At 43.8% G+C, this 12,210-nt stretch overlaps 1 protein-coding gene across 5 annotated transcripts in view; it reads left to right on the top strand.

Moving 5' to 3' along the window:
• Pcnx2 (pecanex 2) overlaps positions 1 to 12,210 on the top strand; it is a 205,278-nt gene that overhangs the window by 152,190 nt on the left and 40,878 nt on the right. For all 5 annotated transcript variants that reach the window (XM_063260053.1, XM_063260055.1, XM_063260054.1 and 2 more), the window contains 2 exons: positions 3,108 to 3,166; positions 7,063 to 7,278. In XM_063260053.1, coding sequence (XP_063116123.1) covers positions 3,108 to 3,166; positions 7,063 to 7,278 — 275 coding nt within the window. The remainder of the gene's footprint in view (positions 1 to 3,107; positions 3,167 to 7,062; positions 7,279 to 12,210) is intronic.

The following is a 12,210-nucleotide window of genomic DNA, read 5'->3' as shown; positions in this document are numbered from 1 at the left end:
GAGAGACCGCAGGAGGTTCATGGTCTGTAACCCAAAATCATATGATCCAGTAGTGTACAGTGACCATCAGGAAAAGCTGAGACCATTGTGCATGCAGTCACATACTTAATGCCTTGTGCACCTCCCCTTGAGATTGAGGGGGTGAGATTCAAACCCCACTTTGTCTTTGAGCAACAGCTTTGACATTATGCGACAGGACAGTTAAGGCAGAAATCCAATTACTGAGCTAATTAGCACTTGGAGTGGTAAGCACCTTCGAATTTGCAGGAGGAAATTACCACAGTGAGGCTCAGATTGCCCAGTGTGGCTGACACCTCACCTTCTGAGCAAAGCAGTGGAGAGTCAGAGGCCTTGGGGACCCCAGTAGCTTTGCAGGGCCATTGCTCATCAGAAGTTAGCACTGTGCATTCCAAATAGGCTATAGCTTTTCAAAAGATGGCTTTCCAGTGGATGTTGTTTCAGAGGGTGTTCTCATTCCCTAAGGAGTCTGGTAAATGACTTTCTTTTGGCTCATTCCCACTGTAAAAATTGTTTATTCTGCTGCTGAAAATTCCATTTGTCCTAGGTCTTAAGGTGAAATTAAAATTCCATTTAGGGACCGACCATGCAGACATGGGATTTCAGCCTTCATTAGAAAGAAATTTGTTGTTTGCTTTATTTTTCTGCCACCCTGGGCTCTTTTATTTCCAAAGTTGCCATAAGGATATTTGAAAGGAAAATTGAAGTAGTGGCACGGTGTTGTGTGAGGACTCACAGCCTTCTGGAGATGCAACAGAGTCACCCCATTCTCCAAGCCATCTATGGGGTCATTTTGACCTAGTTCACACGGAAGCTGGCCCAATGGTGTTGTTCAATGACTAAGACAGGCAGGGAAGAAAAACTAGAGCCCCCCATGAATGTATTTATTCAAATTATAATTCCACTCCAATATCTTTTATCTGTTCTGGTTCTCACAAGTTGACAAAGGAAGTACACATTCTAAAATCTTTTCTTAAGCACCCTTCCTGACAAATGCTTGCCATTTATTAATTTACATGGAATACGTCAATAATTGAGTTTAAATATAAGCAAATTGATGGGATCAAGTAATAGCCAGTCTCCACTTCCTACAGATACCATGGGGACAAAGCCCACAGCCTTGTCTTTGACTGTTAGTCATCCAGAAAGTGCTTGTTGACTTCTGTGTGCCAAAGGAAAGCCAAGTCTTGCTCCTGTGGTACACAGAGTCTGGTTTAAGAGGGAGATATAGTCAGACAAGCACAGGGAGACACGTAGGATGCAGTGTGGCGTGAAGGCTCAAGAGCCGGCTGTCCTGAGTTTGAATCATGGCTCCACCAATTATTCAGTCTGTGGTCTGGGGTGCTTTACATCTCTCTGCACTCAACTATGTCCTCTGTGAAAGTAGCACCTGCCTCAGAAGGAAACTGTGAGTACAGTTAGCCAGAACCGAAAGTATGCAGACCAAGTGTACAACACACGCAGGTGCTACGTGAACACAAGTGGCCACCAGTGTTGATGACATTAATCAAGATCCTCTTGTGTGGAGAGGTAGGATGTACAAAAGAGAATAGACCAAGGCCAGGCATGGGGGTGCACACCCAGCATTCTTGGAGGCTGAAGCCGGAGGACCATGAGTTCTGCCCAAGCCTGGGCATTTTGGAAGATTCTATTTCAAAATAAAAAATCAATAAGGCTGGGATATAACCCAGTGGAAAATCCCTGGGTTCAATCTCCAGTATAGGAAAGAGAGGGGAAAAAGTTACATAAGGAAGGAAGTCATCTGGCACAAATGTCATAGTAGCTTCCAGAGAAAGCAAGTGATAGAGACACAAGGGAGACACACAGAGAGAAACTTTGAGGGGACAGAAAAGGGACAGTGCAAGGTAGAGGGAATCAGTGTCCCAAAACGTAAGGGGGAGGATGACACACAGAGCTAGAGGGTGGACATGGTGAGGTGGGTACAAAGGAGGACTCTGGCTGAGTTCTGGAAAGCAAAGGGCAGGATGATCAAAAACGGGGCCTGATGAGTTACGGACCAGGCTTTCCAACAAGTCAGTGAACCCTCACTGCGTGTCACTCTGTGCCAGTCCTCAGAGCTGACATAGTTCTTCTGAACTCCCTTTCTCAGGGGCCAGCACATCAGTTTGGGCAATATGAAACTGTCACTTTTATCACTGCTCAAGGTCATCAGTTTCAGAAGCTTGATACCAATTTCTTATTTCATCATTGAAAGTACAAAGAAACCACAAGCTGGAAGAGCACCCTATGACTCTTACACAGAGTTCTGGGGAAATGTAGAATTTGGGAAAACCTGAAGATGAAGGGTACACATGGGTTTGCATCTGTGAAGAGGTCATTTGGAGAGGTTGTTGATGAGTCTCCTCTCAGAAGTCTAGTGAACCTCAGAAGTCTAGAGTGGTGGCGGGGATCAACTCATGAACTGCTTGCCAGGCAGGTGCTTTGCTGCTGAGCTGTATCCTTGCCTCTAGATTCTCAGAAGCAAGGAGTGGTCACTGAAGGATTGGTTTCCAAAGCTGTGAACCAAGTGCACTGTCAGAAGAATTATGTTCAAAACTAGTTCTGCTGGCCCTTTGTCACCATGGCTGGAGACAATCTGTCTCCTCCTAATTTTGTAAGAAGTATTTTTATGGTAAAAGTTCAACCTAAGAAAGGTTTGTAGGAATGTGCCCAACTCATGTGAGCAGGTGGAGACAGTGAAAATTGATGTTCTAGAGTCAATCTGGAGAGAAAAATACCTGTGCATGAACACTGCTCTCAGGTTCTAAAGATAAGGGACTTTTCCTGGGAGTGTATAATCACGATTTTTACCCAGTGGGTCTGGTTGCTCAAAGTTGTTTCAGACACAAGGCCGTTCTCTCAAGTCAGAGAACTGTTCACCTCTCCCTTCTGCATACTTCTGGTGCCTGTCCCTCCCTCTCATACAAGGAGACTCCTCTTTTCCTACGTCACCCTCCAATTGAAGTGATGCTCCCACTTTAAGCATGGTCTACTATATGCTTTCTGCTCACTCATTCAGCTCTGTCCACCATCTGTCCAGCTGAGCAGGAGCTAACCATGACTTTCTACTCTTTTGTGGCCCCTTCTAGCACGAAGCGAGTGGATAATTCCAACACAAGATTGGCAGTCCAAATTGAAAGGGATGCAGGTAAGATCTTTTGCTACCTTCTTTTTCTTTATGTTGTTTTATAGATGGATCTCTAGAGGGAAAATTAGGTATACTCTTTTTAATCATGGTGGAGACAATGGACATCTTGATAAATGTGCCAGCTGTATAGTAAAACAGAGTAAGCAGACTGATCAAGCATCCTGATTTGATTTGGAAATGCATTGCTCCTTTATTTAGAATTGATCAGGCATTTCTTCAATATTGAATGACTCTGTCAAGACATCTTATTTTGTGTATGGCAAACATCAAATAAAAGTATAAACATTGGGATTGATTTTTTAGAAAAAATACATTTGAAAAAACATCAGCTTTATACTGTCTTCAAAGATGAAGATCTTGGTTCCATTCCAGGAACCAGGATCAAGAAGCTTTGGCCAAAATTAAGCTTTGGAAAGATTTAACTAGAAAATTACTTGACTTTCTGTTTTCTATAATCTATTTTATTTTTAGCCAATTTATATCTTTCTTTCTCTTACGATAATGCAAATTTCAATTGTAATTTTAAGTAAGGGGTGGATATATTTGGAATTATTGATGTCACATTCTTCTCTGTGCCTTAGATTTTTTTCTTGAAAAAATTGTACCTTGTCTATCTATTATCAATATAAATGCTCTGGTGACTCTGTGTGGGTTAAAAATATTTTTAAGTTGAAAATGTACGTAATACCCATAACTTACAAAAATTCATAGCTTAGTAACAAAATACATTGGAGGGTCAGTATTTTCCCCATGATCACAAGGCTGACCTACAGCTGCCCAGCATCATGAGAGCATCAGACCACATACTGCTAGCCCACGAAAAGATCAGAACTCAAAATTTACAAATGATTTCTACCCAACCTATCTTGATTTCATATCATTTTAAAGTTGAAAATTGTTAAGTCAGGACCATCTGTATTTGAATTGCCTATACATGATTAATATAAAATCAGTATTTAAAGTTTTAAACTACTTGGAGAGCCAAGCTGACTTTTTTGCACAACTTTCTGTCGTACAATGGGGAATTAGGGAGCAATAGAACCCTCTTGGTGTACAGCTGTGGAACTGTGTGACATTGCACAGCCACCAGTATCATCCATGTGGACAGTTACATAAGCACATATTGCTTTCGGCTAAGCATAATTACCCTTCCATTGTCACTAATTATGCAGATGTGTGGTCAGTGTATGGTAGGAAGATACCCAGAGTCAAATCTCTACTTTTAATGATTTTAATTGGCTTGTTTTATTCAAATGTCAAATAGTTTGGACATTTAAGCAAAGGTTAATTTTCTCATTTAAGTCTTTCCTTTAAAGTACTAGAGTCTAAAAGTCATCTTTAATTAGTGTCTCAGGGTGCCTGTGATTCATCGTAGAAAATGAGCGTAAGAGCAGGGAGGTTGCTTCCTGTGTGGAGAAGAGGAAGCCAACTGATGCTTTATTCAACTGTGTGGTGTGCTTGGCCCACCGCCCAGGTTCCTCCCAATGATCATAACTGGGTGATAAGTGTGCCACTGTCAATGCTGCTTTTAACTGCCATGGCAGAGCAGCAAAGATCTTCTCTATCTCATAGTCTTCACTTAGCAACTTCTCAGCAACAGACTGTGCTCTTCTTCATATGTAAGTGAACTTGGGACATTTCCACCTTGCTGAATCCATTGTCTTGCCCTGAGCCCCACCAGCACAGTGCAAGGTACTTCACTGAGACTTGTTATCTTGGATTTTCCAGAACCTGTTTTTTCTCCATTAGAAAATGCAGAGAGAGCTTGAATTTTAACTTCTAGGTATTTCCTATTTAGAGCAATACTGTATCTCTCTGGCTTTCCAGAGCCGGCATTTCCTCCCCAAAGAATAACTGCTCCTAAAATAGAAACCCTAAAATAAATTCTCTTCTAGAACTCCTACCCAGAGGGCCACAGATCAGGGAGACTTTCCAGTTTTTCAGTCTTCTCTTTAAAAGCTTGTATGCCTTAGCTTGAGAGAAAGGGAAGACACTAGGACTATCCAGCAGGGAGCACATGGGAAAGATCCAGCACACCCTGATTTCACCTGCTCCATGCACAACCTGACCTCCACTGGGAAGCAGGGTATCTGTAATCCCTTCCCCTTCCCGCATCCTTTCACCATCCTCCCTGGGGCTCACCATCCAGCCAGTTAGAATACCTGCTTATCACTGTACCAGTTCCTGGGTAAGAGGCAGGACGAAAGCTCTGGGTCTTTGCTGGGGACAAGAAGTGCCCAGTCCCTGCGGAGTGCAGCCCTCACACTGCAGGCATGAACTCCAGAGGACTCAAAGTCCTGTCCTATTCTAGTCAATGAATATCTTTAGAAGTTTTACCCATAACCATTCACATTGTGCACAACCCCAGGGTCCTGCAGCCCACTCCAGGTAAACAAACTGCGGAGAACTTGTACTCCTAGAAGAAGCAGAACAAACACTGATGTGCGCACAGCACAGAGGGTGCCAGGTCGTAAGTGTGGTCATGCGATGGCTTGCCTTTCTCAGGACTCTTGACATGGTGCACTAAGATGAATGGTTTTCACTCTTTATAAAGTATTCTTCAATTAAGCAGGCTTTGTCTGCATATGTAATTTATAAATAAGTGGCACCAGTTTATACATAGAAAATAATCATTTACATATATGTGTATAATTTATAATATAAAACCCATTTTATATAATATGTGATATTAGCAATAATTGTGCTACCGATTTTACATAACTTGAGCAGTGAGTCCCTAAATACATATCTCTTAGATTATTATCTATATTGTCATCTATTATTCAGCAGATATTTACTTCGTTCCTACTATAGGTTACAAATTCTGCCAGGACTGTACTAATATACAAGTATCAGAAAATTCAGATTTTGGCCTGTTTTTATTGAATTTGTGGTTCAGCAGAGAAAGCAAATATTAATCAAATAATTGTATACCTCTGCATGCATAAAACAAAATTCCAGCAGTGGTAAGTGCTTCAAAGAGGATCATAGTGCTGAGAGCCTATAACCAGAAATTTCTTGGCTAACAGATCAGAGGGGCAGCTTCCAGGAAGCAAGTGAAGAGGGCATGCATAGCATCCTGGGGTGGAGACAGCATCACCAAAGTGCAGGATGGGAGTGACACATGGGTCACTGGTTTGGATGCAGCTTTGTGTCAAATGAGGAAGAAAGGTCTCTTGAGTCTGCAGGATCTGGGTGGCGTAGGACAGTCTCTCACCTGTAATTGACAAAGTCTATGGTCACTCTATTGCCAGCCAGGTGAAGAAGTCCCCTCTATCTTAGAGGCACTGACAAGGTTTAGGAAATAGGCTTGGGTGGTGCCGAGTATCATAGTCTACTTTTCATCTTGGAAAGCTCATCCTGGTTGCAGGTAGAGAGAACTGCCTGGCAGGTCCTGGTGAACAAACAATCAGATACAGGGCTGGGGGTTGGTCCATGGGAGAAATACTGCTACTTCTGGATATGGGGTAACAGAGACAGATAAAAGTAGAATGATTCAAAAAATACATAAATCTATAAAATGAAGTGGAAAGGAAAGGCCCTCATTGTTAGTATGTGGATGGTGATGTGATCTTTCAGATGGAAAAGGTAGAAAATGGGTTCCTTGATTTGTGGAGACTTAGGAGGAGCTGTTAAGTAGGTGCATATGTCTAGAACTCAGGAATCTTGGCTGGAGTTAGGGGTTTGTCATTTACAATCATTCATCACTCAGCAATCCATATATATAGAGGATATTGCCTCAAAGATTCTAGAGCCAAAAGAAAAAAATCTCATTAACCCACTAACATGAGTGAAGAACAAGTTTTCCTATGTACATGAAAGGCCTGATTATCTAAAGATGAATCATGCGTCCCAAATGTGAACACTCACCAACTGTATTTCTTGTCTGTCTCTAGGGGGTGATGACAACAACCTCAATTCCATCTTTTATGAGCACCTGACCAGGACACTTCAGGAGTCCCTCTGTGGAGACTTGGTTCTTGGTCGTTGGGGTAACTACAGCTCTGGTGATTGCTTTATTTTGGCTTCAGATGACCTCAATGCCTTTGTCCACCTGATCGAAATTGGCAATGGTCTTGTCACATTTCAACTCCGAGGACTGGAATTCCGAGGTATCATTGTAACTGCTGTTGGAACACAGTTATATGTGAAGTGTTAGTCGTGAAAGAGGGGGAATTTAAGCCAAGCGTGGTGGCTGTAATCCCAGGACTCTGGGAGGGTGAAGCAGGAGGATTGCCAAGTTTGAGGCTAGCATGGGCAGTTTCGTGACTTTGTGAGACTGTCTCAAAATGAAAACTGAAAAAGGTCTGGGGATGTGGGTCTGAAGGTACTGAGTTCAATCTATGGTACCAAAAAAAAAAAGATGAAGTGGGGGATTTAATGCCTGACATTTGAATGAGAATTGGGGGGCTAGTTACCATTACCTCTAACAAGGGGTTCTGACTTAAAAAAAAAAAAAAACCTGACAGCTGGGGAAATGATGACATGAAACATCATTGCATGTACAACTATTAACTAGCAAAGCAGGATACATGAACAGGTGGGGTACAAAGTAAAATGTGCCAGATGGGAAAATCAGGTCGCAGCCCGAGAGGACCAGCAGCCTGGAGCAGACTGAAGGGTAGGTGGCAGCACGGCAAAAGGGAGGACAGCACGTGAGGAATGTGTAGTCTCAGCCAAGTCAGGGAGCCGGTGGGGCTCTGGAAAAGGGATTGCTGTGGCAGCTCTGTGCAGTGTCCCGGAGAGGGACAGTAGGGGAAGCGGGAGACTATGTGTGGTCTGCCTTGTGCCCTCCTACCTAGAGATGACGGCAGAGACAGGCAAATGCCGAAACTCTCCAAGTGGACGTAGCTGGGCCACATGCCAGAGTGTAAGAACTATGCTCTGGATCTCCTCAGGCTTCCAGATCAAGTGGCCGTGTGGGCAGAGCTGCACTTACCAAAGAGACAATGCTACAGAAGTGAGCAAGAGACAGATTGTAGCTGTCCAGAGCTCTTTGTGGCAAAAGATGCCTTTTAGCCAAGGACAAATTGCATTCATTCTCCGTCCTGAGTACTGGTACTAACAATGATCTAGTCTCACACTTCTGTGGATAAGAATTTTTAAGCATTAGTTTTGTGAACATATAAATTTGTACAAAAAATGGTTTGTTCTAGAAGAGTAGGCTCCTGGTTTCAAGTGTGCTTTTCTTGGAACTTCAGGGATAAGAAGGAAGAAAGGTTGTTGGGCGAAACAGTAATCAGACTCCTAAAAGGAATGGCAGAAGCTGGGTTTCCCCTAGGTTTTGCATAGGTGCCAGAAAATGACACTAGAGGAAGTAGAAGCTCGTTTCTTCAGTGGGGTAAGGTAGCGGAATCTCCTCTGAAAATTCTGAATCTCAACTGTTTTGAGAGCTTTTTAATTTTTCTTGGAATTTGAGGGCAGAAATTTCAAAGCTGACTGGTGAAACATGAGTGTGGTTTCTGTCACAAGTTCCTCACTGCTTTCAGCCTCATTAGCAAAACTTAACCTACTAGTAAGTTTAAAGCATTCAAAATAAATTAGATTTTAGAAGTTTGTGGTCCTTTTCTGCCTGTGGCTCCTCGTCACACACAGAGGTCCTTCCTAACCTGCCCTAGTAAAGGCTTTGGTCTTAGTTCCTGTCAGTCATCTCTTGGGGTGTAATAAACCACTGCAGAACCCATGGCTTGGGTTGACACTGCTATGCGCTTACTAAGAGTAGGTACTAGTTTTGCTGTAGCTCCTGCCTGAGGTCACAGATGCACTGCGTCCAGCTGTCAGATAAGCCATCCCGAAAAGAACTCCGGGTTCCAGGTAAGTCATCTCCAGGGAACTGGACTAGATGTCCTCACAGCTGGGGAAGCCCAGTGGTGTTGGGTTCCAGAAGAGATACTGTAAGGTCCAGTCTATCAGGTGCTATACCACTTGTGCCATGACATAGTTGCCAAAGTCATTCCCAAGAGCAGTGTGGATTCAGGGGGCAGAGAAAGTGGCCCTGCCATAGTGCACTGCAGTGTGGCAGCAGGGGGACATGCATCATGGACATCAGTGTTACAACATCATCCCAGACTCTTGAGATGTCGTCAGGTGGGACACAGAAAGAGATGGATGGCATGTCCCAGATGGACTATGGTGGCATAGGGTGGAACTGCCTGCGAGCCCTCTCCATTATGCCTTCTTGGTTCATCTTTGTCTTCTAGCCAACATGACAGAAGTGTCACCTGGCTGCAAGGTCATTCCAACCCAGTAACAGCAATGAGAAAAACTGCTGGCACAGGGTCTGCCCGGTCCCTCTCACTCTCATATCAGAGGTGTTCTTTGGAACCCAGGAACATTAAAAGAGCATGTGTCTGGACAACCTGAATTACACTTTTGTTTCAGAGGTCTTGTTGACCTGCAGTGACTTTATGACTTGCAACACAGGCCATGGTATTCCTGGGGAGAGTCTTCTTTCTTTCACCTTCATGAGTATTGTCCTAACTTTTCTTTCTCCACATTTCACTTTTCTTTTTGAATGCCTTATTTTCCCAAATAGCAGCCTTTATTTTGGATAAATTTAGTTAACTTCTGCATAGCCTGGGGAACTCAGGAAGCAGATGAGTTGGTCTCTTTCCCACAATCCACAGGAGAAGCCAGCAGTGGGAACAGGAGCAGTCTATGTGCAGGCACTGAGGTTCTGACTCTTTTGCCCTCTTCCTTTTTAAAAAGCTGTGCTGGAGAACAAACCCAGGGCCTCTCACATGCCAGGCAAGTGCTCTACGGCTGAGCTACGCCCCAGCCCTGGCTCCTTTTCTAGTAGTGAAAGACGCACCTGGAGTAAGGCCAGCTGTCCACCCCCGTGGGCCAGGAAATTGTCCTTTTCCCGTTAAAAGTGATCCTTCTTGTCAACAGGAGCTCTGAGCCACAAGACACAGAAAGCAACTCTAGCCGCCTTAAACATGAAAAAGACTTAGAGGACAATATGTCAAAGGGCACAGATTTTTTGACCAGGTTGGCAAAGCAGGGTTGGTAGCTCCTGGACAAGTGCTGTATCCAAAATCTCACTGCAGCTGTTGGAAGGCCGCATGTGCACAGTGGATGCAACTGCTGCCCTCATGTGACCCCAGCATGGTCCTGGACACTGAGTGCTCCTCTCTCCAGAAATTGGATGAACACCCTTGTTTCCACCTCCTTTCCAGAATGTACTCTCTTGACCTTGCCTCTCTGCATTTCTGTTCTATTCATTTTGGACCATGTACCCACAAAAAAATAAATTATTTTCTTGTTAACCTAAGAAATCAGGTCTGAGGTTCCCTTGTTGATTTTGGGTTCATAAGTACTACTTGCATCCACCAAACCAGGGAGCCTTTAACGGCTGACACATCAGTCATTGCTTTAAATGTAAGTCAAAAAGCCAGCAGAGTGAGGATACAAAGTTCAAGATTTTCCAGAAGAAATGGAATCTGTGGGGTTGTAAATGTCAGCTAACTGTCATTCAAATAGATATACACAGAAAAATGAAGAAGAGAGAGCTGATTATCTGCTCGACCCATTTCTGTTCTTCGCTGGCCCGCTAGGTGGCCTCCACTGATGGCTTGACTATGTCTGTGAGAAGAGAATATAAATCAGTGAAGAGTCCCTGTGCTGCCAGCAACAGCACAGGTCACTTGGGAATGTGGCCTAAGGACGAGATTTGAGACAGGTACTTGGAGAAGGGAAGCAATTTTGGTAATCCAAGTCTAGAATCACCACCATAGGGAGGAAGGGAGGGTGGAAGAAAGAGAAGAAGGAAGGAAGAAAGGAAGGACGGAAGGAAGGAAGGAAGGAAGGAAGGAAGGAAGGAAGGAAGGAAGGACGGAAGGAAGGAAGGAAGGAAGGAAGAGGCAGAATTCCAAAGACATTGGAGAAATTTTTTTACACTTCTGAGCTCCAGGCTCAGGAGAGAGCACACACCTGTGGCAGTGATAGCTCTTTTAGAGGAGCGCCGGGCCATATTTCTTCTTCTTAACCAAATGCACAGAGCAAACCCAGGGAGATGAAGATGTTTCCCAAATCTTACAGCTAGTTGCAGCAGAGCTGAACACCTCTCTCCCTCTCTCTCTCTCTTTCTTCCCTGCTTCCTTCTCCCCTTCCTCCCTCCCACACATACCCCAGACTTCTCCAATTGACCATTCTACTTTTTTCTTTATTACTCCTTGTGCATGTTTGTTAGAAATCTGTACCATGGTGTTATTTGGTTTATAAGGCAGCAAATATTTGGGATATAACTTCTTTTGTCATTTTCTCAGCCTTCCAAACAAAGCATTGCTTTAGTTGGGAAAAAGAAGTCCATTTTTTATGAGGATCTTTAACAAATCATCAACCTAAGTGATTTGGCCTCTCAGGGTCTGGGTTTCTCCATCAGAGATTTCATGCGATATATATGCTTTCCAGCTGTAGTGGGTCATCAGTCCAGCTATAAGATGCTGCCACCATGTGACATACTGATAGGGTAGTGAACTGGTGGAACAGCTATGAGGTCGAACAACTCTGGTGTCCTGCCATACAGCATGAGGACAGAGAGGTGGACATGCTCACACACTGCCTCTTGCTGGTGATAGGCCTGGGAACTGCAAAGCAGAACAGGGGATTTCTGACTAGGAAGGAAGACATCTTGCTTAAAAGGCAAGTGCAGGAACTCAGAAGAGATGACAGGATGCAAGTTCATTCCACAACAGTAACAAGAGAGAAGGGAGAGGATCGGGTGTGGATGCAGACAGAAAAGGCATTAGGGAGGTAATATAAGAAGGGAGAATGAGTGGAGAGATACAGTGTGAATATTGGACAGCATGAAAAGAGCACTTAGGTTAGTAATCATGAATTTAAAGGGTGACCTGTTGGGATGACTGTGTGGTTTTTGTCTCAGCCACGGTCAGCACAGGACAGCGTTGAAGTTACCAGGTATGCGCTTAAGCCAAATGGATCAGGTCAAGGGATTAAGAATGTGTGCAAGAGTGTGATTATGATTGTGATTACCTTGCACGATCACAGAGTGTGAGCTGAGAAAGGAGCCAAGAAAGGGCAGA

This window comes from Cavia porcellus, unplaced genomic scaffold (assembly GCF_034190915.1).
Source record: "Cavia porcellus strain 051 isolate PalLab524CR breed Dunkin Hartley unplaced genomic scaffold, mCavPor4.1 scaffold_13, whole genome shotgun sequence".
NCBI classification, from domain to species: Eukaryota; Metazoa; Chordata; class Mammalia; order Rodentia; family Caviidae; genus Cavia; species Cavia porcellus.
This window is presented reverse-complemented; position numbering and strand designations above follow the sequence as displayed.